The 27544-nt window shown below is 50.6% G+C and overlaps 1 protein-coding gene across 7 annotated transcripts in view; it reads right to left on the bottom strand.

Moving 5' to 3' along the window:
* The window catches only part of KIRREL3 (kirre like nephrin family adhesion molecule 3), a 325022-nt gene that overhangs the window by 46033 nt on the left and 251445 nt on the right, over nt 1–27544 (bottom strand). For all 7 annotated transcript variants that reach the window (XM_054803325.1, XM_054803327.1, XM_054803322.1 and 4 more), the window contains 3 exons: nt 9520–9677; nt 5835–5985; nt 621–726 (listed from right to left, as the gene is read on the bottom strand). In XM_054803325.1, coding sequence (XP_054659300.1) covers nt 621–726; nt 5835–5985; nt 9520–9677 — 415 coding nt within the window. The remainder of the gene's footprint in view (nt 1–620; nt 727–5834; nt 5986–9519; nt 9678–27544) is intronic.

The raw sequence follows: 27544 nt of genomic DNA, 5'->3' as shown, positions 1-27544 counted from the left end.
TTAGAGAGGCTTACGGCGGTTGCTGAAGGGTTACACGGAGACCGCAATGGAGTTGTATTGTTTAAATCATGAAAGAGTATAAAAAAAAAAGGAATTTTCCCATAATAGACTTTTTACTCGGCGCGCTTTGCTCATTATGTCCCCAAACAGATGGCTCCGTCAGCTCAGTGCCAGGCCTCTTAATCCACTCCAAAGCGCCAATGAATCTGACCGAGGACTTGCTGCATGCAGCAAAACGTAGCAGACGCGGAGGCAGTTGGAGCCTCTTGACGTGTAACAACATCATCAAGGCAAGAGCAGCGTCGGGGAGCCATCGGAGCGGGGATGCTGGGAAGAGGACTGTGCCACAGCAGGTCTCTGCTGCTCTGCGGGGATCAGGCTCCAGGTATCGCATCCCCCAGCTGGAGGAGAGCAGAGGCCAGGGGATGAGCTAGAACAACCACCAAGCAGTTGATAAACACGGGAGCAAGTGGAATAGCCACCAGAAACCGCAGCCAGAGCTGCAGAGCGCTCTTGGGTCACCTGGAGGAAGTAACTTTACACGGTGGGGAACGTGAGAAGCTCTCAGTGGAGGGCTGGAGCGAGACGCGTGGTGCCAGCGAGCGGGGCGGCTGCCTTACCTGTACTGGGTGACGGCAGGGTTGGCCTTGGCGGAGCAGTGGAACTTCACAGTGTTATCCTCCAGGACCGGCTGCGGCTCCACAGACAAGTTCACCAGGGGTGGGTCTGCCAAGAGATAGAGACAAGCCCATGAGCGACCCGAAGGCACGGTGCAGCATCCCCTTGCCCGCTGCCTGCCAGATTTCTGAGTCTGGAAAGCAAAATTTGATCATAAGAAAACATGGCAAAAGCCCCGAGACCCCTTGGTGCTGTGATATAATGTTTAGGGCTCATGTCATGCACACAGCTCTTGTCTTGGAGGGCTTCAGTGAGACAGAAAAGGGAGCCACGCACACCATTCGATGTAGCATTTCACTTCAAAAATGTTAACGCTGGCTCCGATACCCGTTTGAGGAAATCAACTTGCCTGCTTTGAAAAGCTCCCATTTAATATCGTGCTGTGTAATGATGATCTTTTGTCTATCTGCTGACTTGAAAGCGGCATTTCTGCTCTTTCATCAGCTTAATCATCTCTGCCAAGTCCTTATTGGTGTCACAGGCCTTTCGGTTCTTCTGACTGGTGCTCGGTTTCTCTTCTCCTTTTCACATGATAAGCATCTAAACGCTTCAGAGGCAAACAAAATTTAGGAGAGAACCGATGAAAGCAAGCAAGAAAAGGGGACGATGTTTAGATGGGGAATAAGAATATCCAGAGTCGTTTTAATTTTTAATGATGTCTGAGAGGGGGTGTTAGCCCTCCAGATTTAGGTTTTAAGGATGAGACCTCATTTGAGGGGAAAAAGCAGAAAGAAATGGCCTTGTGGAGAGGTTTTCTAGGTGCCTGAAGAACCAGTTGTCCCACTGGAGACTGCACTGCAGCTGCAGAGAGGAGCTGAGGCCAGCTCACCGATCCGGCTAAGGGTGGGAGTCTGATGCAGCATATGCCAAAATACATCCTAAAATAGGACGTGCTACGCATTTGCCTCTACCCGCTGCCTCTCTCCTCTTCCTAAATATCTCAGCAGCATCCTTCCCAGCTGGAGCAAGGGGAAAAGCTGCAGTTGAGCTCAGCACCCAAACCCTGCCGACCTGCGGGAAGCGAAGCTGGTCGGTACCCACTGGCCCAGGGGAATCCTCCCGCGTACGAGGAGCAGAGGAGGAAAAAGCGACGCTGTCTGCAAAGGCACGGGAAGGGTTGGCGTTGGCAGAGCTGCAGGGGAGGAGAGGAAAGCAGAAAGTCTGTCCGTGTGCCGAGAGAGCAGGAGAGCGTCCAAAGCAACCCCGCGGTATTCCAGCCTGTCTCTCCTGGGGTTGGGATGGTCCCTGGCTGGAAGGCCACCAGCCGGGGATGAAGATGGAGTCTCCGAGGTGGCCTCGGCAGTGACCTTGGCTGGGCGGCAGCCTGGGCGAGACGGGAGAGGGAAAGGCAGCGTGCCGGCGGCGTGCTGCAGTACCCCGGCACGCTGCAGCGCCTCCTCCTCCTCCTCGTCCTCCGCCGCGTCCCCACCTCATTAGGCCCCGTGATATTTACCCAGCCAGAGCCCCGCTTTGTTGCGAGCAAAGCCACCTGCCTCCTTGATGGGAAATTATGACGGGGAAATTATAGGTATTTTCAATTTACCCTAATCTCATTTTAAAATGTGCAATTCAAATGACAATAAAGATGGGTGCAGTTGGGAATATAAATGAGCTTCCCTAACATAACAGCCCAGAGATATATAGTGGGCTCCTAATTCATTTGCAGGCATCCTGACACTTCCCTATTGTTATACAACAACAGCTAATCACCTTCCTTTGTTAAGTATGAATCACACTTCTCTTTAGTAGCTTTCCCATTGTTTGATGGTTTAGTAGCTGTGCCTACGATTTACAGAGGAGCCTCTTTGTATTAAAATGAGCCCGGCTCCCTCCTGCACTCAAAATAAAATTAAAAAAAAAAAAAAAGAGAGATTAAAAAGGGGAAAAAAAAAGGAAATGAAATGAATTAAAGTCTTTGATCTTGCCTTTCACAAATGGGATTGGGCTTTCTAATATTGCGGTAGCTTCCCCGCAAGGCGGCGGGTGCTGCGGATAGCGTGGGTTTCTGTGTGCGAGTGTGTTTTGGGGTATTTTAAAGAAATAAAAACCCCACAAATTGTTACTCGTCAGAATGTAATTCCACTCGGTTACAATTATAATTCCTGCCTGGCTTCTTGTAATTAATTTGAATGATGGAATCAGATAGAGCCAGCCTACAGGCGGCCGGGAGGAGAGCATGCATGCAAATGCTCGCATGCCCAGGCACCACGTACCCTTGTGAGCATGCTCGCACCGGGACACCAGCACCGCTCCTCGCCAGCCGTGCAGCCGGTGAGGCACCGAGCGAACCCCTCAGCTCCCAGGATTTTAAGTCAGCACCTGGGAAATGACCGCTGGGGTCACAGGCTGAGCTCCGCGGGCTGCAGGCACTGTGCTGGCTCTTGGGCACCTGCAGACCCCTCTCCATGCTCCCAGACCCCCAGGCAAGCTCTTCCAAACCTCTACCCTGAACCCAAAAGCATCCTGTGGGCCAAATGAGCAGGAACGAGGAGCTGGAAGCAGACTGAGATGCCTCTTCAGCTCTGGGCTTTCACACTCCCCAGTGGGAAGCACGAAAGGGAATAAAATAATTGAGTGCTACACAGCAGGACACCCTCCAACACACCGACGTGGCCTGTGGTTTGCTCATCGCCCTGGTCCACAGACTCTCCGCTTTCTTCCTCCTACTCCCACCTCCTGCAGAAAATACAGATGCAGTCAAATCCCTTCTTGCCATGAAAAAAAAGGTGTAAAAATGAGCAACTGCACACGTGTGTGCAGAGGCTCGGAGCAAATGGCTTTGGATAAGCAATAACCCTGCTCCTCCCCATCCCGGCACGCTGGCTGTGCATTTCCACAGAGCCACTGGGCTCTGGCAGTATAAATAGTTTATGGCATATCAAACTATTAAACATGATTTTAATCCCACTTGTGATGTTCGGCGCATAACTCACAGGAGGCTGACTTTGATGTGGCTGGTGGAACGGAAATCACATTGAACAGATGTTCCAGCTGGAGTCGCTTAGTGTTTCCATTACAGACCCTGCTCTGTTTTTTTTTTTTTCAGTTCCCTTTTCTCCCCCTGCTTCTTTTTTTTTTTTGGAAGGGGAGGGTTTTATGACTCAGCTATTTCATTGCTGCTAAGATGGTCAAGTAGCGCCTGCGTGAGATTGACGGGAGCCAAATGTCAACTTTGCATCAGGCGCAAGAGGATATTCTCTCCCATGGCGTGTGTACACCCTGCATAGGAAATAACCCCTGCCCGGGCGTTTCTTTGCTGAGTGTGAGCATTTTTGATGCTCTTTTGAGTTGCAAAAGAAAACGAAAGCAGGAGGAGTGATTTACCAGGCTGCTGCTTCCTGGGAGGGATTATTTTTGGTTCCCTGGGATTGTTTTGCAAGGCTGCCTCTTTTGAACCGTGCAGCTGGGCAACGTTTGCGATGATGTCAACAGTGGAGGCAGAGATGTGCAGGCTCTGGGGTGAAATGCAAGCAGGTTGTGCTGGGCTGGGGAAAGCTTACCAGCCAAAACCTGCTGCCTGCCTCCTTATCTTTGCAGAAACCTCTTCTTTTTTCCCCCTAAGGTGCTGCTTCTCTGCTAGCTGTTGGAAGACGACCCACGGGAAGGATCTCCTTTCAGCCTCCCTTGCCTTTGCAGTCAGCCTTGCCCAGGACAGTTCCCCAGGAGAAACAAGTGCCCCAGATCATTTTTGCTTAAGAAAAGTCCTTTTAGCTCTTCGCAGAGTGAAAGCAGCCAGTTGCCTAGCAGGTTGGGAGCGAAACCTAATGGACCGGACCGCAGCTAGAGCCCGCTCCTGCATTCGGGACGACATCCAGCCCACCACAGGCTGGTTAATCCATCTTGGTATTTTTCTATCCCTCCATCACCCATCCAGCACTGGGAAATTGATATCCTCATTAGAGCCCATTAAGAACAACATACTTTTAATAGCTGGATAGGATATTATTATTATTACTTTCACAGCATGGAGTATTTAATGGCTCGGAGTGGAAATTGGTGTTCTTTATTGGGTCTTTCTCTTTCCAAAGCAGATTCCATCAGGCTCGGGGATTCAGCTCACGTCTCCTGCCCCGCACTGTACAGCGCAGTGTAATGATGTCTCCGGCTTTACGTTGTTTGTGAGAATGCGTGTGCATCTCCAGCTATTGTAACTGTTTGCCGGCTGTGAAATAACCCATGCTATTATCTCATTTTATCTGGCCGGTTCTGTCAGGACATGCTATCCAGTGACCCAAGAGCCTGTTAATCTTCCGGCAGCAAAAGCTGGAAGTCTTAAATGGTGAATTTTCTGCTGTGCTTGAGTTTGTTCAGCTAGTTTTAATTGGACTCTGGAAAGCAGCTGGCATGCTAATATTGAACACCCTGCATTTGCAAATTGTTGGTAAATACAGCTGCAGGAATTGTGTGTGCAAATGAAACCAGGCTGGAGGAGGTCAGGATGAGCCTGACAGCATCAGCTATTGAAGAGGAGGAGGGAAGAGATCTGTGAAACGTGAATTTTTGAGGAAGATTTTGCTTCATGGATTCACAGTAAAGCGTAAATGATATGGCTCTCAACGCACTCTTGTCCCCATCAGATGGTGACTGACGCTAGCTGTATTTCACGGGAGGGAGACTTCCCATCGCTTAGGTGCCCAACACGCTATCTCAGTGGAGGACAATACAAAAAACTTACCATTGAACACAGCCTGTAAGACAGGAAACATGTGGTTTTGTACCGGAAATCTTAATGGGCCTTATCTCTGCTACTGGCCATGTCCAGAGATGCTGCTTGCTCAGCCAAAACCAACTGGGGATCCATCCCTGCTCCAGAGACCCCAGAGAGCGCACAGTCGGGCCATGTGCAATGCAACGCACACCAGCCACGCAGAGCACGGCAGCTGGTGCTGCTTTTGCTCAAAACCACGGACACGAGATGCGAAAGCTGGGAAGCAGCCTCTCCCCATGGGTGTTCGTGTCTGTCTGGTGCCCCAGGGAGTTCAAGGGAGATGAGATCTCCTCTCTCTGACTTCACCATATTAATGTACCAATAAATCCCAGTAAAGGGAAACCCCCAGCACCCTGCTCCTGACTGGAGTCAGCCCTGTGGGGGCAGCCCAGCAGGGAGGCTGGGATCACACAGTGCCCAGAGCAAGCTTGGCCAGCCGTGTACTCACGCTGGATATCGATGGTGACGGAGGTCTCCTTCCCGCTGGGAATGGCTTTGTTGGTGGCACGGCAGACGATGCTCTCGCCGTTCTCTATGTCGGAGGGGGCGATGAAAAGGGTGCTCATGATACTCTCCCTCTTGCCGTCACGGAGAAGTGTCTGTAGGGGAAAAAATACAGATGAGAAAAGGCAGTTTCCTACAGGTGAGGGGCACCTTGCCCTGGCCGAGAGTTGTACCAGGCTCTGCACACACACAGCTACCCCTCGCTCGTACAAGTTTCTCAGCCAAGCAGTGCTCTCTGCAATAACAGTTCCTCTGGCTGGAATCTGCCAAGAAGCCTTAGGGGAATAGCACAAATTTCACTGCGCTTCCCTGGGAATTGGGCACTTAGCTCCCATCTGCTTCCCTCCAGCTCTGCTGTGCCTGGACCTGGGAATCACAGCTCCAGCGAGATACGTGTCACCCATCATCCCAGGAAAGAGGGAGCCAGGGGACAGATAGGGCAACTGGCTTCTTGAACCTGCTGTCACCTCGGCACCTTTGCTGGGCGAGTGCGAAAAGCTGCCTGGGCCACTTTACATAGCACCCTGGCCATGGGTTCCTGGCTGCCCCGCAGTGGTCCAGGCCAGCCCATGGTAAATCATCGCCCCTCTGGCTCACCTCATGCTGGTGATCACCGTGGTGGACACCTGAGGATGCTGGAGATCCAAAACCTCAAGCATGGTACAGCAGCATTTAACCAGCTCGGCCTTGGCACCTTGCTCCTTCCCCAGACTTATCTGACTTTGACTTCCAGCTGTGGTGCCCTGCCATGCCTTTATCGGCAAGCCCTGCCTTATCAAACTCCTAAACCTCCCGCAAGTTCTTACAGACCGTGGTCACATCACCCTGTAGCCCTGTCTTTGGAAAACTAAGCCGATTGAGCCTTTGGAGGCTCTCAAGGTGTTGTGTGGTTTTCAATCTTTTAATCATTCTCTGGGCTTTCCTCTGACCTCCCTCTGGTTTATCAACGTCCTCTGGGGACCAGAAATGCCAGAAACACAGCTTTTCCCAGCCGTTGATAATAGCGGTAAACACCCATCCCATAACTATGTATTTTGGGCCCCGCCAGGCAGTTTTTCTCTCTAACTCTGTATCCTTCAAGTTTCCTCCTCACAATGTAAGACAAGTGCTTTATTGAATTATAAACATATGGCAGCAGGATTAACGCTTTCACCGCCTGGGTTAATCGTGACACAGCATTCACACGTGCAGGTTTGTGCCTCTCAGACACACCAGACAAGGAAGGACACCGAGAAACTGTCACCACAATCAGCTCAGAAGCCGGACGGAAGCAAGACCAAGACCTATTAGTACCTGATCGTCAGGGCCCGAGTGCCCCAACAGTCCTTAACGTGCCTGATGAACCTCATCTGGGGACCCCACCCCAGAGCTTTTCACCCATAGGCCCAGGAGCTGTATTTAAGCTCTGGCTCTAGCTCAGGCTCTGTTTTAGGTGTGGTGATGTGATCTGGGTTTCCTGGCTTGTCTTTCCAGAGCTGCCTCATTGCTATGGACTTTCTGGAGATTGCTGTGGTGGACCCTTCTGTGACCACCAGACCTTCTCTGCTCTGCTGGTGCCCTTGGTGGTAAGGATGGTGCCCTGTGGCAGCTCTCTTGTCACCCTGTATACCCTTCCCTTGTGGGAACAGCCCCCCTTTTGGTGCTGAGGATGTGGTGAACCCTCAGTCTGTTCAGGACCTTCCTCCACAGTGCCCTTGAACCCTGGGTCAGCTTCCAAACCCTACAGGATCCTATAAACCCCCTGTGGCTCTAGGGACCTTTCCTGGTCCCCTTCCATAGGGAGCAGGATAAGTATGGGGGGGTTCAGTCAGCTGCCTGGCTGTGATTGCAGGGGGGCTGTGTGTTAATCAGTTGGTGGATTGGAAATTCAGAGAACCAAAGAAATTATTGCTCAGTATAAGTGGTTTCAGGCAATTGGTAACCTGAACAGGGTTTCTTCTTGGTTGACTGGAATATCTGGATCAAATGAAATCAGAGTTGGGTTTTAGTTGGATTGAAAAAGTAGGAAGAGGGAAATTGAGGAATGATCTTAGTGAGCCTCAAAGGAAAAGGCCTCAGACCCAAAACCTCAAACCCTCCCCTTCAAAAAACAGCTGAAATCTGCTGTTAGCTTTTCTGAAGGGTGTCTTTCTTTTTTTAACTGTTCACAAGGTTAAGACAATCACAGAAATGGTTAAGTTTGGGTTTCTCATGTGTATGCTTGAGGTGACAGGCGCTGATGCAGCTGGTGCTGCCTGGCCCTGGAGCATTGTTCTTTCCCTGCTCATGGCAGGGCTTCATGGAAACCTCCAGTAAGTCAGAAGAACCTGAGGTTTGGCCTCAGAAATTGAGGTTCTCCTGTCCTCAAGAGGAGGGGAAGATGCTTCCTCCATACAGAACAGGACTCTCCTCCCAGACCATCCCTGACAGCTGCTTAAAATGCTGTGGAAATCTCTGCACTGTGTGTGAGATGGAGCTGCAGCCTGAAAAGTTCTGTTTTGCAAGGGTTTTTCGTTTGAAATATTTTAAAGAAAAATAAAGGAGGAGGGGCAGTTTTCCTTCTCTGCTACCCACTACTTGTGGCTCTGGAAGGGAAAGGGCTTAAATGTTGGCTCCCCAGGGCCAGGTCTGAGCAGTCTGCAGTGGCAAGGAAGGCTTGGGGTGAACAGAATAAGTTATAAACAACTGCATGTCAGTTGTTAAAAAAATGGATTTTTAATTAATTCCGCTTGATTTGAGAGAGGGAGAGGTCAGTTCTCTCTGCTTTTAATTAGTGCTTCTTGCATTGCATGCAGGGAGATGGGGCAGTTCCCCCTCTGTTAGCACCCGTTGGCTACAAGGAAGCAGCTCGGCTTCAGCAGAGCGACGGGGAGGAGGGGGGGTTTGGCTCCTCCGCTTTTCCAAGCAGATCGGGATGTTGCTGGGTGGAGGCTTCACAGCGGTAGCAGAGGGTGAAATGTTTATTAAAAGATCTTTAGGAGCTTGAGAGGAATGCCTTTGACTCCTGACTTTGAAGTTTGCTTGCATTACAAATGGCTGCAAACTGACCCGTTTTACGTCTTGAATTTTTGCTCTTTAGAAATTTTCATTAGAAATGTCAAGTGTTACTGAATCTTTAGCACTTACCAGATACCAGGCATCTATAATCAGGAGAACATGTGGGTACCCATTCTGAGTACACTGTTGATTGCTCTTTGATGTTTTCCTTTATGACCCAATAAAGGCTTTCTGTTTAAATTAAAAAATGCCAACAACCCTGACAATTTTTCATGGAAAATTGCAGTTGGAGGAGGGGACATATGTCACTGCAACTGCCTTTTGATCCAGAGGTTCTGCTACAGCCAAGGCCAGGTCAGTGCTGGCTGTGTTGTGCTGTACACAATATTAACCCACACCCAGGTGGGATTTTCAGGGGGAAAAGTGGCAATTATGAGCTGTGAGAGGGTACAAAAAGCCAGCCAAATTTTAGTGACAGTTTGTAGTTTCTCACCTGCATCCTCCTGACTGTTTTCCTACCAGTCTCTCTGTTGGGAAGGTTGTAGGGGATGATGTAAGGTGAGTCTCAGCTCTGCAGAGCTAAAGGTGCTCCCCTAGATGTTTTGGGGTGTGGGAAGAGCACAGCCTTTGTCCCCAGCCCCATTCTGCCTCACCTTGGAGTAGGTGGCTCCATTGATGACTTCTCCTTTCCGCATCCAGATGATGGAGGCCGCTGGCTTGGCATTGTCTGCGTGGCAGGTCAAGTTGAGGGGGTCTCCTGCTCTCAGGCTGATGATGGGTCCCCCCATGATGATAGGATCGTCTGGAGGAACTGCAAGGAAATGGCAGAGAGGGGACCATGTCACTTGGTAGCATTAATCCAACCTTCCTGGTGCTACCTGTGGGGTTTGGGCTATGACCTCTCAAACCTCTGCAGCTGGCTTTGGCAGCATGCAAGCCCATCTTATCATGTCACAGCTGGCTTGGCTTTTGCTGCCTGCAAAGCTGTGCCCCAGATGTGAACTACAGCAGCAGAAACTGGCTGAAGGTTTAGAAGGGCCAGGTGGTTGCCTGAGCTTTTGCAGTCATATGAAGGATCAAACCTGTGGTAGAGAAATCCTCCAAGGGTTACTAAATACTCAAAGCACCTCTGGCCCAGGATGTTCCTGAGCTACAAAATGTGGGAGGATGGAGAGTATTTGACAGAAATATCCCTGCGTGCTGGCCCTGCTCTTCTGTTTCCTCCCCAGGCATCTCTAACTGGTTGCTGCTGGACACAGGATACAGGGCTTGGAGAGGAACAGGGTTGGACCAAAGCCTCTGACTGCAAATTAGAAGGTAGGTGAGGGGGATTTGGAGGAGAAAGGCAGCTGGGTTTGGACTGCTACCCATTGCACTGGGGGGGAACAGCTTATTATGGGCATCCAGAGCACTGAGTTTGCAGATGCTTGCCTTTGAAGAGGGCTCCCTTGCCAGCCCTCTGTCACGGAGGGATGGAGGAACCCCTGAGCACTCCCTTGCTCTGCTTTGATTTCCCTGTCACTTTCACTCATCGTCTCTGCTGCTGTCTCGCCGCACAAAAGGTTGCAAAACTCCTCTCATTTGGTCAGATTCCCCCTCACTGTGGTGAGTCTTTTAAGCGTCTCCCTCTGTGAAAGCAGATTTTGCCAGGGATATCAAGGAGACATTTAAGATCTCAACTTCCCTTTGAAATCACCTCACCCTGACAGCCTGTGTGAGGCTGCATCCTCGTTACAGGATGCGGCTTCGCTGGTATCGCACAGCCCCTGGGCATCTCTTGTGTTCTTCGTGCCAGAGACAAGGAGGGATGGAAATGGGGAAGGAGATGAGGGGCATGGTCTCCTCTTTTGTGACTAGCTCTTGAAGCCTGGCATCTCTGAACACTCCCAGCGTGGTGTGAGATCAGTGCTGCTTCCCCCTCTGAGCCATGCAAAGTGACCATCAAAGTTGGGTAAAGTCCTCTCGGAAATCCCCAAGCACATCTCTGCTGCTGCTCCTGAGCTGCCCCGGTGCTTTAGCTGGCCGAGAAATATTAAACTCCTTGCTGGCTCCTCCAGTGCTGGGCTCGAATTCAGGAGATGGAAAGGGATTATGTTCTCTGACAACTCAAAGGTGGCTGCCCTCATCGGCACAGGATTTGTAGGCAAGGCAGATGTGCTGGTTGCGCACAAGGCTGGTCACATACACATCTGCCAAATGCTGTGAGTAATGGGATTTTTCAGCTCAGTGGGTGGAACCCAGGGACTGGGGGAAGAAAAGCTTTTCTACATGGATCCAAAATGTACATTTTTTTCAGGCTACAAGAGTGGGGAAAAAAAAGTGAAAATCTGTGGTTTGGGTTGCTCAAAATGCATCAGCCTCTGAAATATGAAAATGTGGAAAATTCTGTTCTTATTTAACTATTAAGGAAGTATTTCTTTTGACTTCTTAAAAAAATAACCTTTTCATTGGATGAATTTATACTGTTTAAAAAAAAAGAAAAACCTTGATACTTTTCAGTTGCTTTTTTCCCCCTCACTGAAGCTATTAATTGAATTTGACCTCAGCTTGTAAAATATTGGCAATTCTTCTTGTGGAACATGGGGAAAAAACCAACCCACAAGCCCTTCTCTGAAGAGCATCTTGGAATTAAATGAAGGGACTCTTACGGTGGGAGGTTTAATATTCCTGACTGGTGTCATGTCCCACTGGCTGACATCTGAAGACTTTTTTTTGCAGCTGCTGGTTTAACATCACCCCTCAAAGCAGTCCAGCCTGTCTTAGCTGCTCATGAAAGCTAGGGGACATCATGGGACAAGGGACAACCTCATGCATGGAACCACTTGCCTTCCCTGTGCCAGAAAAATCTTGTTTTGTAACCTCCTGTTTTGCTCCTGTTTCTCTCTTGGATTAGCAGCAAGACTTGGGGAGCTGCTTAAGGAGATGAGAAGAAAAGGAGAGAGAATGAGTCCTGATTATGTCTTCCCAAGTAAGTGGTTATTGTTCTCCAGTTATTGGTGTGGCTGTGAATTATTGATGGTCTCCAGGCTCACTAACCAGGGGATCTGGCTGGGGAGGAGAGGGTCTAATGAATAGGAATTGGCAATGTCTCTCAACAGCTCTAACTTCTGCAAAATGAAGGATGGATGTATTCCTTTGCCACATAAAACTCCAGCCTGGGAAAGGAGGAGCAGGAAGAGAAGAATGAAAGATAAAAAGGGGAGAAGAAGAAAGCAAGAAGCCAGTAGCACAGAGCCATGATCCATTATTCATCCACTGTGTTCCCAGGATTGGTTGTTATTATAAGGCACCACTACAGAATCCGGTCTCCTAATTTTTAATCATGTAGATGTGGAAGTGCTAGCCTTTCTGATTAATTCAGGGATATAAATAGGAAGAGTTGTTTGGGGTTGTGTGTGGGTTTATTCCTGACAGCAAAGAAAGTGGAGTTAACCTCTACATGCCTGGAAAGTTTAAGAGAAGGGATCCAGGAATCTAGCAAAGGGTGTGATGATGGCTCAGGCCCACAAGAGTAGGAACAAGCTGGAGATGGAGGCATCCAGCTGCTTATGGAGTGGGAGGCCAGACAGATCATCCCAAAAGGCCACTGCACTGAGGCCTTCTGGGGTGGGAGGTGGAACACCCCAGCAGAAGGTCTCCTGCTCATCACAGTGCTCTCAGGACCCCAGCTGAGAACTGTTCTTGTCTTCACTGCAGACAAAACTTTCTGAAGAAACCATGACAAGCTTCTACTGTTTTTCTGTCAAAACATAGAGTTTGAATATTTTTTAAACCAGCCATGGACAGGCATGAAGCTGATCTCCATAGCTGTGGGCTGCTTGGATGAGTAAGGACAGCTTGGGGTCTCTGCTCCTTGCCCTTGAGTGCTTTGGGAAAAGCACGTTTTACAGCACATCAGCATAAAGAAATACAAATAAATGAGTGTTGCTCTTAGGCTGTGCATTCAGCAACCTCTTAAATTAGTTGACTAGTTAGAGGCTTTCCTGCATACAGTCCTGCCCTGCAAGACTTTACTGTATGATTATCAACGAGACCACGCAGAATTATTCAGTGCTGAACTAATACCCCAGGCTAACGCTGCAGCTTTGGCTAAGAAATAACATAGATGTGTCTAAACGCTCCCGTCAGCTGGACAGTCTTGTGGGGAGCAGACAGAGCCTCAATTATTAGCAAGATTTATTGAGATAACTCCAGGCAGGAGTCTGCTCCTGGAAGTGGAGAAAGCAAAAAGCCCTCCAGCCACCAGCACTTCTTCCTAATTAATGCTGACTGCTTTTTTTTATTGTTGTGGCTGGTACCTCCTTGCTGCTGGGTTTGTGTAACAAGGCTCCTCTTCTTGGGACAGACAGTGTTAAGAGATTCAACCCCAAATGCTCAGCGGTGGGGAAGGGCCACCCAGCTGGTAGACTGGAGGTGCAGACATGGAGCAGTCCCTGAGGATTGCTGTGAGCCATGTTATCTGCAAGTAATGCTCAGCTGATGTGAGACTCGGCACAAGCATCCCCTGAGGAATGAGATCCCTTGGGTAAGGCATCACTGATGGATTGCTCATCTTTCCTACGGGGTCTGTGGCACTCTGGGCTCATCTTACACATGTGTTAAGGCAATAACAGCATCCAGAAGATGCTCTTGGTGATCACAAAGTGCTACAAAGCATTGGAAGGTGCTTCCTAGCCCCAAAGCTGAGTCTAAGCACAGACCAAAAGCATCCCCAGCCCTCTACAGTGGTTTACTAACAATGTTTGGTGGGCCAGCTGGCTCTCCGTGAGAACGCGAGGCCCCATGGAGATGATGAAACCAAGCTGAACAAAGGTATGTTTGCTCCTGTCTTTTGTTTCTACAGTAAGGAAAGTGCAGGGTGGCCTGGAGGGATTCAGCTGACCCTCTCATGCAGGAGGACGGATCTGGAAGCTTTGCTCTGCTGCGGCAAAGTGTTTGTGTATTCAGATATCGCACTGCGGGCTTGTCAAAGAGGTACATTTGCCTCTTGTAGACAAGTCAAGCTTATGAGGGCATCGTAGTACACTTGCCCTGGGTGACTGTCCCAGACACTGCCCTGAGCTGCATACAGCTGCTTGTTATGGGGAAGCTTTTGCAACACAAACCCTGCAAAGAGCGTTTTCCTTTGTAAATCCAATTTCTGTTCCATGCTGGGCTGTCTTGAAACCAGGTTTGCTGACTGGCAAGGTGCTCGTGAAAGGAGCAGGATTTGACCTGCAGCCTCTGTGGTCCCCTTACCTCCCCAGGAAGATCTTGTCCTGCTCCAAAAAGGAACAGCATCTGCCCTTTGTGAGGGGTCAAAGTAGCACGACTGATGGGGTGTGACTTGGTGTTAACAATCGGCAAAATGATGAGCTAATTAGCTGCTGCATCATTTCTGTGCTCCACTTGGGACTGGCACATCCTCTTATCTGCTTGATAACTGCAAGGAACTGCCTCCTCTTTGCCTTCCCTGCCAGCCTTGGGTGCTCTGCAAGATGCTCTTGAGATCTTGGGACGGGTTGGCCACACTCACGGACGTTGAACTCTGGGATAGGCATAGGGAAAGGCTGCAGAGCCGATCAGAGGAGAAAAGCAGCTTTCCTTCCAGGTGAGAACAGAAGAGACTGGCTGGTTTAATGTGGCAAAATGAAGGTTAGGAGACTGGTTCCAGTGACAGAACAGGGGGAAGGTTGGGAGAAGACAAGGGAAAAAGCAGTAAAATCTGGGCACTGGGGAAGGAAGAAGGCTCTCTGTTTCATCAAGTATCTAGGATAGCTTCCCAAGAGGAGAACAGGGGCTAGAGAACAGAACTGCTTTTAGGATGGAGCCTGCTACACTGGATAAGAGAATCCCCTTATAAAGACTGTTTCCGGCCGTAGTTTTCCAGCAGACTGCCTAGGGTCTCACTGTATTATCAAGTCTGAAGGCTACAAATTGTGAGGGCCTAAACCACTGCAGAGCAGCTTACAGCTACGTGAATGTTTAGCTTTTCATTTATCAGGACTTTACACATTTAGGATTCAGATTTCCAGCAGCTCTTCAGAGGTAGGAAGGATATAAACAGGCTCTTAGGTTTTGTCCAACGCTTTAAAGGCTGAGATTTTGCTGTGTCTGAGCACTGTCATGGGTTATGTTTTTCAGGGCAGTGCTAACAGGAGACTTACAGCAAGTCTGTGGGGCTGGGTGACCTGGAGGAAACCTAATCCTGGACTGCAATTGCATTTTCCCTCAACTATCCCGACATGCCTCCATTCTACCTCTCCCTTTCCTGATGTAATTAGGATTGCAATCTCTTTGTAGATGAGGAACTTTGGCAGGTAAGGAAAAAGGGACAATACGGAGCAAGTGGTCTGAGTTTGCAAACGGGGCCAGTCGCAGGGCTGGGAGTCCTGACTCGTAATATTGCCCCCTCCAAGCATGACTGACCAGATTTTCCTTTGCATCCTACATCTGAAACCTGGAGACCATTTCTATCTGCAGGCTGCTCAGCAGGGAGAGACTTGGTTTTTCTGTGGAGGAAAACAGTCAGCAAAGCTGCCTGTGTCCTCTTTCCCTACATAAGGCAGGCTGAAAAATTTCAGTCCGTGTTAGCTATGGTGCCAATGCTGGCATTGCTTCAAAGTGTACAGCCACACGTGCCAGCCCCTGGCCCAGCTCAGACTGGCGTGGGATGGAAGGCTGGGTGTTTGAAAGACGCCTACATGACTGGCACCCTTTCTGCATCTCTCCCATGCCGAGCCCTGGCAGGGTCACCCACCCCAGGAAGGGTGCAAATGGGATGGGGCTTATTTTAAACTGCCCCGGAGTCCTTGCTTGGCCAGGGATGGATAGCAAGAGGAGGATGTTATGTCTAGAAGTCCTCTGCTGTCCCTCTGTCCAGCTAGCATCTACCTCAGCTGCTCCAGCTCTGCTGCCTTGTTCTTCTTGCTGAGCCTGGACAGCCTGAAAAATGCAGGGCAGCTGCGGGTGCTGTCGGAAAGGTGCCTGGCTGCTGCCGAGTGAAGGAGGAGAGGAAACAGATGCAGGCAAACAGCACAGCCTGGGGAAAACACGCTAAAAAATAAATCAAAAGAAGCAAGGGGAGCAGGGAGAAAAACAGTGATGAAAGTTTAAATAGTGCATCTCTTTCTCGGTCCTATTTGTCTTGTGGCACTTCAGTCTGGGTGGGTGGGTTGCCAGTAAGGATGCTCCCTCTCCAGCCCAAGTGGGCACACAGTGATGCTGCCCTGGCAGCCAGGGGAGGGTGACAGCTCAGCCTCAAAGTGACCTACATCCCTGTTTCCCTTCTGTCTCTGCAGCTGAGGGTGATGCACAGACCCTCCTCCCATTAAGAACTCATGGGAAGCAAACTGCTAATATTTCCCAAAACCTTTTTTTCCCCCCTCTGTTTATCTCTGTTTTCATCCAGCCTCTGAAAGTCCCACACTTTCTAGATTTCTTTGGGTTATCAGGCTAGATGTCTCTGGTGGGATGGTCCTGCTGGAGAACACTGGTTCCTCAAACCCGGAACAGCTTTGCAGAGATGGCTTCATTTAATGGCAGCAAAGCTCTGCCTCAATGCCCCAGCTCAGCTCCACTTTCCTGCTCTCTGCCCAGGAGGGGCTCATCTTCCCCCACCACCTCCCTCCCCAGGTCACACTATCACTGGTAAGACACTTTGGGGTTTTTTTTTCAAGCTGGGGGGGGGGGGTTTGGCCCCAGATTCTTTCCTAGAGAGTGTTTTAAATACTTGATTTTTGTGTTGCATTGGAATTAAACCAAATTTCAAAGTTCTGAAATCACAGAATCACAGAATGGTTTGGGTTGGAAGGGACCTTAAAGATCATCTAGTTCCAATGCCCCTGCTGCAGGCAGGGACACCCTCCACTAGACCCCATTGCCCAAAGCCTCATCCTTTGTGAGACCTGGCTCTGGGCAGCATCCATTTTTGGAGAAAATCTGAGCAGATCTGACACAGGATAAGTGAGCATTTGTGTTCTACTTAAAAGCTTTTCCTATGAGGGGGGGGGAAGTTTTGGCAAACCCCTCCAAGCCTTAATAAACAGCCAGATGCTGTGCATGCAGGTAGCTGGCTGGGTATTGATTGCTTACTTGAAATATTCTCTCTGCGAAGAGTAAGAAACTTAAAATTTCCTCTTCCAGTTGAAAAGAAAGTACAACCCCAGCATTTGCTAGTTCCTCATTTAATTCTCTCGATCCAGTTGGTGTTCGGATGGATCATGTCAACAGCTACTGCCAGCCCTAATTCGGGTCCTGAAGTTTTTGGCAGGAGCAGAGCTGTTTTGCTTTGCTTGTGTCTACAGTGGGTTGCCCTGGCTCCCCTCAAACTGAAGGGTATTGCTGATGATTAAGGAGCCAGGCAGATGTGTGGATTGTGAATAATGGCTCCAATTCTGCCTGTTGGGGGATGGAGGAAGGTCAGGGTAAAGCTTTCCAGATGTGTCAGGAGGGATGGGATAGGAGCAGAGGGAGAATTATCTGCCCAACTGGCCTTGTTACCACTGAAATAATCAAATTCATTAACATGATCCCTTGTTGCACACCCACCCCACACACTTCCCTGTGCTATCTCCAACACCAAGGCACGGACAGACTGAGATAGGCTGGTCTGTTAAACTGGAAGTGAAGGAAAGGGACTGGTGGCACAGTCTGTTCCCTCAACGTGCCTGGACCTTCTCTTGGAGGGGGGGATAGGCAGGAGAATTGTTATCTACCCAATGTAGGGCAGCACCCCCGTCTCTTCCTCCCCCACCCTGTGTGCATGGCTCCTGGGTGCAGACTGACAGATCAGAGAATGCAGACAAAAAAAATGGAATTCATTATTTTTTCTGTATGTCAGAGATTTTTAAATTGGTTTTTTTTTTAAAAAAAGAGGATTATTACTGTTCATTAAAAAAATAAAAAGAAAAAAGGGAAGAAAGTATGCTCTGGAGCAAACCCCATGAGCTGGCCCCCTCCTTCAGCCAGCTGCTGCTGGTGGGAGCTGCTCTTAGATCTCATCTTCCGTGGGATGGGATGGGAGAAATCCTACCTGCTCTGGTGAGGTTCAAAGGCCCGAGCTTTATCGGAGCTGTGCTGCCCGCTTCCCACCCGCATGCGGGGTGCGTGCCTATTACTGAGAGCAGGGCTCATCTGCGGAGCGCTGGGTCCCTGCTGTGCTCTGTGCAAATTTCTGGCACTTGAGCAAATTGGAAGTAAATGCCTGCTGCGTGCTCACCGGGCACGTGTCCCCAGCACCTGGGTGCTGTTGGTCCTGTAGAACCCAGGAGGAACCATGAAGATTCTGTGATGCAGAGCTGGAAGAAAGAGGAGCTGGGGACTCAGTATTTAAGATTAGGGGCTTGATTATCTGGATCCATCCTGAGGGTGCAAGTGCCTTGACCTCCATTAGCCACCATCTCTTCTGTTAATTAGCCACAGGTACATGCTACCCTGATGGCAAGTGCTGAGTCCTTACAGGGCCAGGAGCCCCAGCACAGCTGAATCCTGCATTTCCCTTCAGGTGAGCTTTGCTGGGAGCAGCAAGAAATGCGTAAGGTGGTGAGTAGAAAAGGATTCATCTTTCTCCCCTGGTATCGGGAGCAGGGAGTGCATCACTTCCTGATCTCGGCCTGCATCCAGGGAAGATGGTGGGTGGGAGATGCCCTGGGGATGGGCACAGCCCTTCCCTACTCCCTGCAGGGTGAGGATAGCGAGGGGTGGTTTGTTTTTTGAGCCTTGCTGTATCTCCAGTCTCAACCCTCTGGGCTCCTGCCTGGTTTTCACGGGCAAAAAAATATCAAAAGGCACTTGTGTTCCCAGCTCGGTAGCTAATTTTCACTGCCGTGGCCCTGGTGCTGGTGCAGCCGCTTGGTCCCAGAGGCTCTCTGCCCTCCCCTCTGCGGGTGGCATTTCTCAGCCTTGCCCAGCTGGGATTTGCAGGTACCTGGTTTCAGCTGGCTGAGCTGGCCTTGGATGAGAGAGAGGAGCCCTGCCTGCTCCCGCCGATGCTGGGCACTCTGTCACTTGATTGAGAAATCACAGGCGTGTCTTGTCATGCCTAGTCTGCAATTTGAAGAGGTTTTTTTTTTTTTTCTACTTTGGGTCTGGGAGGATTGATTTTATTTATTTTTTTAAAGGTGAAAGGATGCTTTCTCCTTTTTTCTCCTCTTTCCCTTAAAGACCACAGCTTTATCATATGCTCCCCTTTAAACCATGCCCACCCCCCCAAAGCAGTTGCCTATTACTGCTTTTCCTGCAGAAAGCCCGGATCTGGCTGCTGGGATTTGTCACCGAGGAAGCTGGGAGCAGGAATGGGGTGAGAAAAGACAAGATCTCAGGCCAGGCTGGGAAAAACTCCCCCCAGGGCTGCCCGTGCCTAGGAGACGAGCTGTTACTGCTGTTTCACGGACGCACGACGCCTGTTCGTTTGTTCGCATGGTTTCTCTGTCCCTGGCTGTTGGCACAGCAAGGAATCAAACCGAGGGAGAGGATCACCCCCGTTAATTTGGGTGACTAGGAAGGGTGGCGTGCAGGATTTTAGGCGGTTGCCTGCACTGAGAAGGCAGCGCTGCCCATGCTGCTCTCCATGGACATGTTGGGTTAGACCCACCAAGTGCTGGGAAAGCTCCTATCTCACCTTTGCAGCTTGGCAGCAATGACAAGAAGATGGAGAGGAGCTCGGTTGACTCAACCATCTGTCTTTGGGCAGAGATGCTGAGCACCTGACCAGCACAGACTGAGTTTCCAGGAATGGAGGGGCTTCCAGGACCTGAAGCATGGCTGGCTGTGATGGAGACGAGTTAATGTGGGATCAGGCGAAGATGCAGGGTGTTGCCTACAGCTCGTATCTATGCTGTGGCTGTTGGAAATGAAGTACAGCCATGTCTGATCTCTCTCTTTCCAGGGCAATACTCCTGGTTGCAGGTCAGCAACTGGAAGTCCTTGGAGATCCCTCCTTCCTAGGTGGGAAAGGGCTGCACATCGCATTCAGCAGTGCTCTTCCCAGCCTCCATCAGGGGAGATTCCCACTCAGATCCTTGGCCGTGCTGCTGCGGAGGAATCCAGGGCAGCTCATGCCAGGGAGACCCACTGGGGAGATGGAAATACGGTGCTTAGCTGTTGCCTTGTGGTAGCACCGAGACAAGGACAACGCACACAGGGGTTAGCTGGGAGCGGAGAGCTTTGATCCGGGTACCGGCCAAACCCTCCTGGGTAAAAGACACCATCAGAAATAATAAATGAAGGCCTCGGAAAGAGACTAATCCCCTGCCATGTCCCAGATCTGTCAGTGCTATTCTTCACTCCCATCTCCCCGGTACTGCAGCCACGCAAAGCAGCTGGACTCAAACCCACCGTGGCATCCAGCGCGGGGCTCCAGCAGGTTAGAAAACGCTTCTTGCCTGACAAGACTGGCTCTTATGCAGCCTCTCGCACCCCAAATCCTCCCACTGCCATGCTGGAGAAGGTCCTAACCCCACTCCCACCTGCAGGACAGCAGAACTCCTGCGGCACACCATGCTGCTAAGTCAGCCCCGTGCGGCTTTCCTTGTGCAAAAGTGTAATTGCGGCCAGACATCCTGCTCCAACAAACAAGAAACACCCCCCTCAGCTAGATCTGAAGTGCAGTGCATTTAAAAATCAAGCAAGCTCACCCACCGATGACGTTATCTAGACACTGGGTCTCATGTGGTGCTTGCCGAATGCCACGGACGCGTGTCCCTAAATTGCAGAGGTCACGGGCTCTGCAGATTTTCCTTCAGCTGCGGCAGCAATAAGGGCTGAACAAATCGTTACGGCTGAGTCTGGTACCCATCAGATGGGGTTTGATCGATGCGCTGCAATGCCTTATCTCCGACACTGGCCAGGGCCAGATGTTGTGAAGGAAACCAAAACCGGCCCCTCCCGGAGGGAGCACGATCAATCACAGAGTTCCCAGCATTGACATATGTCTGGGTTCGGGCTGAGGGTGGTTATCAGGCAGCAGCACAGCTCCGTCGCACGCCGTACAGAAAAGGTTCAGCCTCGGAGGTGCAAACTTTGAATGCCCTTGTCTGCCCTCCTGTCCTGCAGCCTTTCCCGAGATCATTCATCCTTACATAAACCGTTAGCAGATCCCCTTTTTAAGATAAATCACCCAAGTCTTTAAACCTCTGTTCAGAGGGAATTCCCCAGGGCTGCTGTTCACTCTCAGGTCCCCTCTTTGAAGGCATCCCCACAGAGCCAGACCCATTAACGCAGCTTGCCCCGATAGCCTGCAAATTGCACAGCAGTAGTAGAAAAATCAGGTTGCGATGGCAGGAATCCTTCCTGGTGTCTGCTTAAAGCCATGACAGAAGGATCCTGGCTTTGGTTTTGCTATGTCTCGGTGTTGTTCATGAGGGTTTCTCTGAGATGAGCCCAAAGATCCAACCGTCGCTCCATCCTTAGGGATGGGGGTGCATGCATACGGCACCCTGTAAGGCAATGGGTAGGTTCCCTGGGCTTCAGCCCTCTAAAAACACCAACAACCTTAATAGAAATGGTTGGGTTTAGGGGGAGAAGACCAGATGAAAGAAAGGCAGCGTGGGAATAAAGAGCTAACAAAACAAGTTGAGGTAATTGCATCTTCCTGGCAGCACGCCGTCTCCTCCCAGCCCATCCTGCCAGCCGGACCCTGACGCTCACAGAAGAAAATGGTATGTTAAGGTTTCCTCCCATCCCCTGATAAATTGATTTTGAAAGATGCTTTGCTTTACGAGTGGTTTACATCTCAGCAACCGTTAATAGTGAAAGAGCGAGATGCGGGAGGTGCTCGTAGGCTCGCTGGGGTGAGGATGTGTATAATTCATGAGGTGCCGGAGCCCTCCGCCGCTTGCTGCAGGACATGGTGTTTCCTTTCTTCGCCGTTACTCTTGGGGAGGTACTACCTAGGGCTGCTCCAAAATCTGCTCCCAAATGGGTTTTTTTCTAAATAGGATATTGATTTCTTTTTTCCCCCTTTTTTTTTTTTTGACTAATGGAGTGTTTCAGAGAAATGTCTGCTTCAGTGGAATTTTATTCTTTTTTTAATTAAGAAATCAATAGCAAAAAAGGCAAAAACATGGTAACAGGGGAAACATTTCAGTCAGAGACTCTCGTTCCTCTTGGAGGGAGAGGGTGACGGTGCATCCGAGCAGATTTGGCCTGACCTGGGAAACGAGGCGAGGAAAGAGAAGAGCAGCAAGCGCAAGGTGTCTGAGCGACAACTCCCAGGAGTTACTGCAGCAGAAATAGTTGCATTTCCTTCTGATTTTCTAGTTTCTTTTCTTTTTTTTTTTTTTTTACATTTTCTTGCAGTTCTAGATAGTCTTCCTCCATCTAACATCTCAGAAACATCAGGGGCTGAAAGCAGCAACTCCCCTAAGTCTGCTCTCCTCCTTATCCCCTGATACCGCCTGCCCCAAGCAATGTGGCCAGGACAGTGCTACTACATCTCAACTCCCATCATACAAGGGATCTTCTCACTAAGCCTGGGCTCAGTTTTATCACAGGTCCCAGCAAAACTGACCCCGGTCAGCCACAGCAAAGAAGTCTCAGAGGACACAGAAGAAGCTGGGAAGCGATGCTATTTTTGTTAATGATGTTAATAATCAGCCTTTTTTCTTGGGTAGGGACCTGGTTTTGGGGCTCTACCAGACCTTTCACATTATTCCCACTGTCCAAAACCACCGAGTGCATGAGGAGCTCCCATTCAGTTTGAACCACAAATGGATCCCAAAGGTATTAATAAAAGTATATCATGAAACCAAATACTAAAAACCATATAATAAAACCATATAATAAAACCATAAATGCTAACAGAAAAATAAAGACAAGCACCGGACCCCTGGCCCGGAGCCCCAAGGCAATGCTCACGGGATGCTACAGCCTCGCTTTTTTTTTTGATCTCTTCCTAACAGAGCCAAAGATGTAGGTGCTGCTGGGCCATCTTTGGCCACAGCTATTTTTTCTGGTAGCAGAGCCAGAGGGGTTGGGATGCAGTTGGACATCCCCAGTACACACTGCTCCCGTGGGACGGGACACGAGCTGTCCCAGTACGTGATTGCCATGAAGAGCGTCAAATCTGCCTCCCACCGCAGCGGGGAGGCCACTTAAAATGCTCGGCATGTCCCATTGGCACCAGCCCTCTTACGGCCGGACACGTGCTGAGGGCTGCCGGGAGCCCCCGTGTTACACTGCAATAGCTCTTGTGTGGCGGAAGATGGATTTCCCCGGCGGGATGTACAGATAGAGATGCTACCAGCATTACCAAAAGCATCCATCAAAGTCCCCCTCCTGCCTTCTGAGGTTTTAATCATTCGGGTCCTGGCTGCCATCAGATGACGGGGAGAAAGGAAAGGGAAGAGAGATGAGAAAGCACAAAGTCATTTTGTCCCAGGGAAGGCAGGAGAGAAGCTCAGGCTGTGCTGAACGGGAAGGGAATGCTTCTTGGGAATTTAGGCCAGTTTTGTTAAACAAGAAGTGCTGAGTTAGCACAAAAGGGAATGTTTGGGTTTTCCCATGCCTAACCTTTCATTTCGGAAAGGCTCACGTGAAATCTCTGGCCGCTTTCAGGAACTCAAATCCTTCTGCCGCCCTTGCCTGGCCAAAAAATACTTTGCCAGTTTTGACTCACACAACAAATATCTCCCAGTGTGGACCCAAAGAGGGCTGTGCTGGGAAGCCACCGGCTCCATCACTTTAGGAGCTCTCATTTTGAGACTAGCTATGCCTTAATGAGCAGAGAGACAGGCAGGGCATGTTGGCCTGGAGGCAGAGGGTTAAATGGGGGAGAACCAGCAAGAAGAGGCAGAAAGCTGGGAAAAGGGGGACCCGAGTGGTGGCTGGTGGGGAAACCGGCTGGGAAGGATGAGGTCCTGGCTGGGTGCATGGGCTTGGGAGGCAGGGGAGTGATGCAAAGCTCCTTCCTTCACTCCCCACTCGTCCCCGTACCATCGCACTGCCGCCCAGCAGGCGCTTCCCAGCCCCGTCCCTGAACCCCACCCATTAGTAATGACAGCCTGACGGTGCAATTTAGCAAGCCTAATAATTAGCTGAAAAATTCATGACGTTCAAAAGCAGAGAGAGGCTGCTCAGAGGTGGATGAGAGAGGGAAGAGACGGCGAAAGCCGACTCCTACCTGCTGCAAGAGGAGAGACCCAGAGCCCGGCTGGTCCCCGCGTGATCCACCTGCCGGGGCAGCAGCAGATTGAGGGGCAGCATCCCACAACAGCCCCGCAGACGCAGTCAGCCCCACGCGAATGCCCAGCGAGCTCCTCGGCAGGGGTGATGGGCAGAGCTCCCTTCTGCCCAGCCTGCTCCCATGGAGCCGGCAGCTCAGAGCCGGCCTTTCAGCAAAGTTTTCTCCTTTGCTTTCCAAGCGTTGGAGGCGAGGACGGCACATCGGGGGAACTCCCAGCCCCTGGGTACTTGCCAATCATCCTTGAGACACTCTGGCTAATTATTTTTAGCCTTCGTGAATTGTGTGGCATACAGGAGGTGCGGAAAATAGGACATTCTTGCCGTCTCTCTGTCTCCGGCGTAGGCTAATGGTGCCTGTAAATTGCTGCTCCGTGTCAGGGGATCATCGTTTGTAATGAGGCTGAGTGTCGGAGAGGCTGAGATTACCGATGGGCTCCACGCCGTCCACGCTTCTTCCTCCCACGCTTTGCTCTGGGGGGTAATTTGAGGGTGTGTTTGAGTGAGTGAGGATTGTCCTTCCCCTCCTGCCTGTCCTCATCCCGTTACTGGTTTGCAAGACTCTGGTGGGAGCGATGTAGGGGTCTCCACAAAAAGGAGATGTATGGACTAGCACGATGTACAGGCTGGAGTGCTGTTTCTTTTTTGGTCTGCAGACCATCATAACGGTCTGAAAAAGTAGCCCAGGCAGAGCCAAACGACAGTTTTGGGTCTTCAGAGCACATGAGCATGTCACGCAGGCAAAAAAAGGTCGGCTGCCCTTCCTGCCATGCCTAGGGAAACGGAAAGCGATGAGGACCAGGAGACGTGTCTGTGCTTTCCCTAGGCTCATACCTGAAGATCTTCGGTCCCGAGGGCTGGCAATGGCACAAAGTCCTTCAGGAGATGGAGGGCTGTTGGGCAAACGATGGTGGCAATGGAGGGTTCGCCTGGGAACTGGTGGTGGGAGCAAGCTGCGGGTGCTCTCTGCACACAGAGAGCCTACCGAGCTTGCAACATGGGCTGGGACTACAGCATCGTGTGATTTAGGAGGATGACAGTGGTCACAGACCCAGCAGCAACACCCGGGCACGTGAGTCTGTGGGAGCTGTGTCGGCACATGGAGGAATTCAGGTGGTGAAACACAAGGGAGAGGAGAAATCCCCACCTTTCCCGTCTGGTGACAAACACACCGTCTCTGCTTGTGAATATCTTCAAGCCACTCCAGGCAGTGACAGAAGAGTTTGTTTGTTGTTTATCCACTCAGAGAGGAGATAAGGTCAGGAAATCGCAGTTGGCTTGCTGCAATCCTAGAGGGGAAAGCGAAGCTAAATCTGGCAGATGAATTACTCACTATTGACTGCTCTCCTTCTCAATTATTACTCCATTTCGTGAGAAACCTCCAAAATACACACAAAAATTTCCACCCAGGCCAGAACGATGCTCCCTCACAGATCTCACCGCCGCCTCACCAGGAGCTGCTGCGAGTCCTTTTGCATGGCCTGAATCAGGGCAGAGCTGCTCCCGAGACCTGGCAGAGACAATGTCCTGGAGAAGCTTTTCGGAAGCGAGTTGCTGCCGTCAAGTCGGCAAGACAGGTAGGAAATCTGAAAGCAGGGATGCCGGGACTCAGCCCAGACTGCCTCATCGCAGCTGGATGCAAAATACCATTTACATTAGGTTAAAATCTTGAGTAAATTGAAATCAAAGGAACATCTGCTTTTTCATTAAGCTCATGTTGACACCAGAGGAGGGGGACCGCGGAAGGACAGATGGAGAGGAAGGGGTCGCCGAGGGGAAGGTGGTTTGACTCACCACAGGCTCTCGAATTGCCTGTGGGCAGGAGCTCTGTGCTGGTCCCAGGCTGGTGGTACCTGGCAGGCACCGGGCGTTGCGGTTTGGGCAAAATGACCTCAAGCAAGCAGGTCCCACCGCCTTGAGCTCCGTTTCCCACCCCAGAGAGGGGTCAGTGAGCGCAAGGGTACAGCTGCCCACTTGGGAAGTCACCCCCTTCCCAGAAATGGGGTCCAGGAGAGCTCCCAGGAGTCTTGGAATGCTTTTGAGAGAGGAAACATCTTGCTGGGCTTCTGCAGGGCGGAAGGGATGAGCAGCAAACATCTGCTAGCTAACTCATTGTCACCAAATCCATAGCAGCTGTACCGTGCTTGTCACATCATTTCTCGCTTTCCTTACAGCCTAGATCCTAAATCCGTTCGAAGAGAGGAGGAGCGGAGCCTTTCATCACAGAAAAACCAACACATTTCTAGTCCTCAGTACTGCAGAGCTTCAGAACATGACCCTGGGATGCTCCATCAATAACAGAGGCAAAGCGTTTTTATTTTCACTAGAAATTCCCTCACTTCTTCATGCAGTCTCAAGGCTTTGGGGACCTGACATCTGATTCTGGAGTGCCTCTTGTGCATCACAGCCGTTTCTAAGCCTCCCTGCAACGGCATTCATCCTGCTGCCTCGAAGCAGCAGGTTCACAAACAAACCCTAGCCTCAAATAAAAAGGGTTATACACATCTGCAAACAGCCACGCTTGCGTCAGCGCTTGTTTTGGAGATTGTTTGTGAAGAAAGAAAAAACCAAACCACCGAGGAGCTTTGCATTTTGGGATGCCCAGCTCTAGGCTGGGGCATGTCCCCACTGCAATCACTGACGTGGGGCTGCTTGCACGGTCCCTGCTCAGCCTGTCCCCATCGTGTCCCTCTGCCGAAGAGACATCGGCCAGTGCCAGCTGCTCTCGTACGCCCGATATCGGTCGCTACACTCCAGCCGTCCACGGCTAAAACAAGCACTGTGCCAGCTTACAGCGCGGAAAACACAAGAGCATCCTTCTAAGCCTCTAGCTTTCCTCCAGACACAGAAGTTGCCCCTGCGGGTCCTCCCATCTGCCATGTCACCCACCGGCCAGTTGTCCGCAGCCCCCCCCCCAGCATCGCCCTGCGGTTTCCGGACTGCGCCGGGTCCTGCCAGCCCCTCTCCAGGGAACTCGCACGAGCCGATTAGGACCACAGCGTGACATTGCGATTTGCCACCCCCACCTCACCCAAGCCAGTAATTGGCTTGCAATTATTTCTCCGGTGATTTCGCCTCCAACTGAATTGTGGTGTCGCATCCTCGAAGAGAAAGAGACTGGCCGGGTGTCACTGAACTCTGTAGGGATGCCCAGTCCCGCAAGCATCGTAGCAAAGCCAGGGATTAATACACCGATTCCTCTGTCCTCCTCTGCTCCGCTCTCGCAGCCTCATTGAACTGTATGTGTTACGGGCCCAAGCAGAAAGCAATTAGGGCTGACAATGCACTACAAAGACCGGCTGGAGATCCTAAGCAGGAATGGGGTATGCAGCAACGCAGACAGGTCAGGAGAGTGGCGAAAGGAGCAGGAGTACGTTAAGAAAACATATGACTCGTTACAATGGAGAAAAGGATGCTGCTGCTTCTGCTCCGGGTTTATTCTTTTTACCAATTTGATTAACTCTCTGTTGCGCTGCACTAACGCAAAGGCAGGCTGAGAAACAGGGCAGGGACAAAACC

The sequence above is a fragment of the Grus americana genome, chromosome 24 (assembly GCF_028858705.1).
Source record: "Grus americana isolate bGruAme1 chromosome 24, bGruAme1.mat, whole genome shotgun sequence".
Classification (NCBI taxonomy): domain Eukaryota; kingdom Metazoa; phylum Chordata; class Aves; order Gruiformes; family Gruidae; genus Grus; species Grus americana.
Note: the sequence above shows the minus strand (reverse complement) of the source record. Positions and strands in the feature narration are given on the sequence as shown.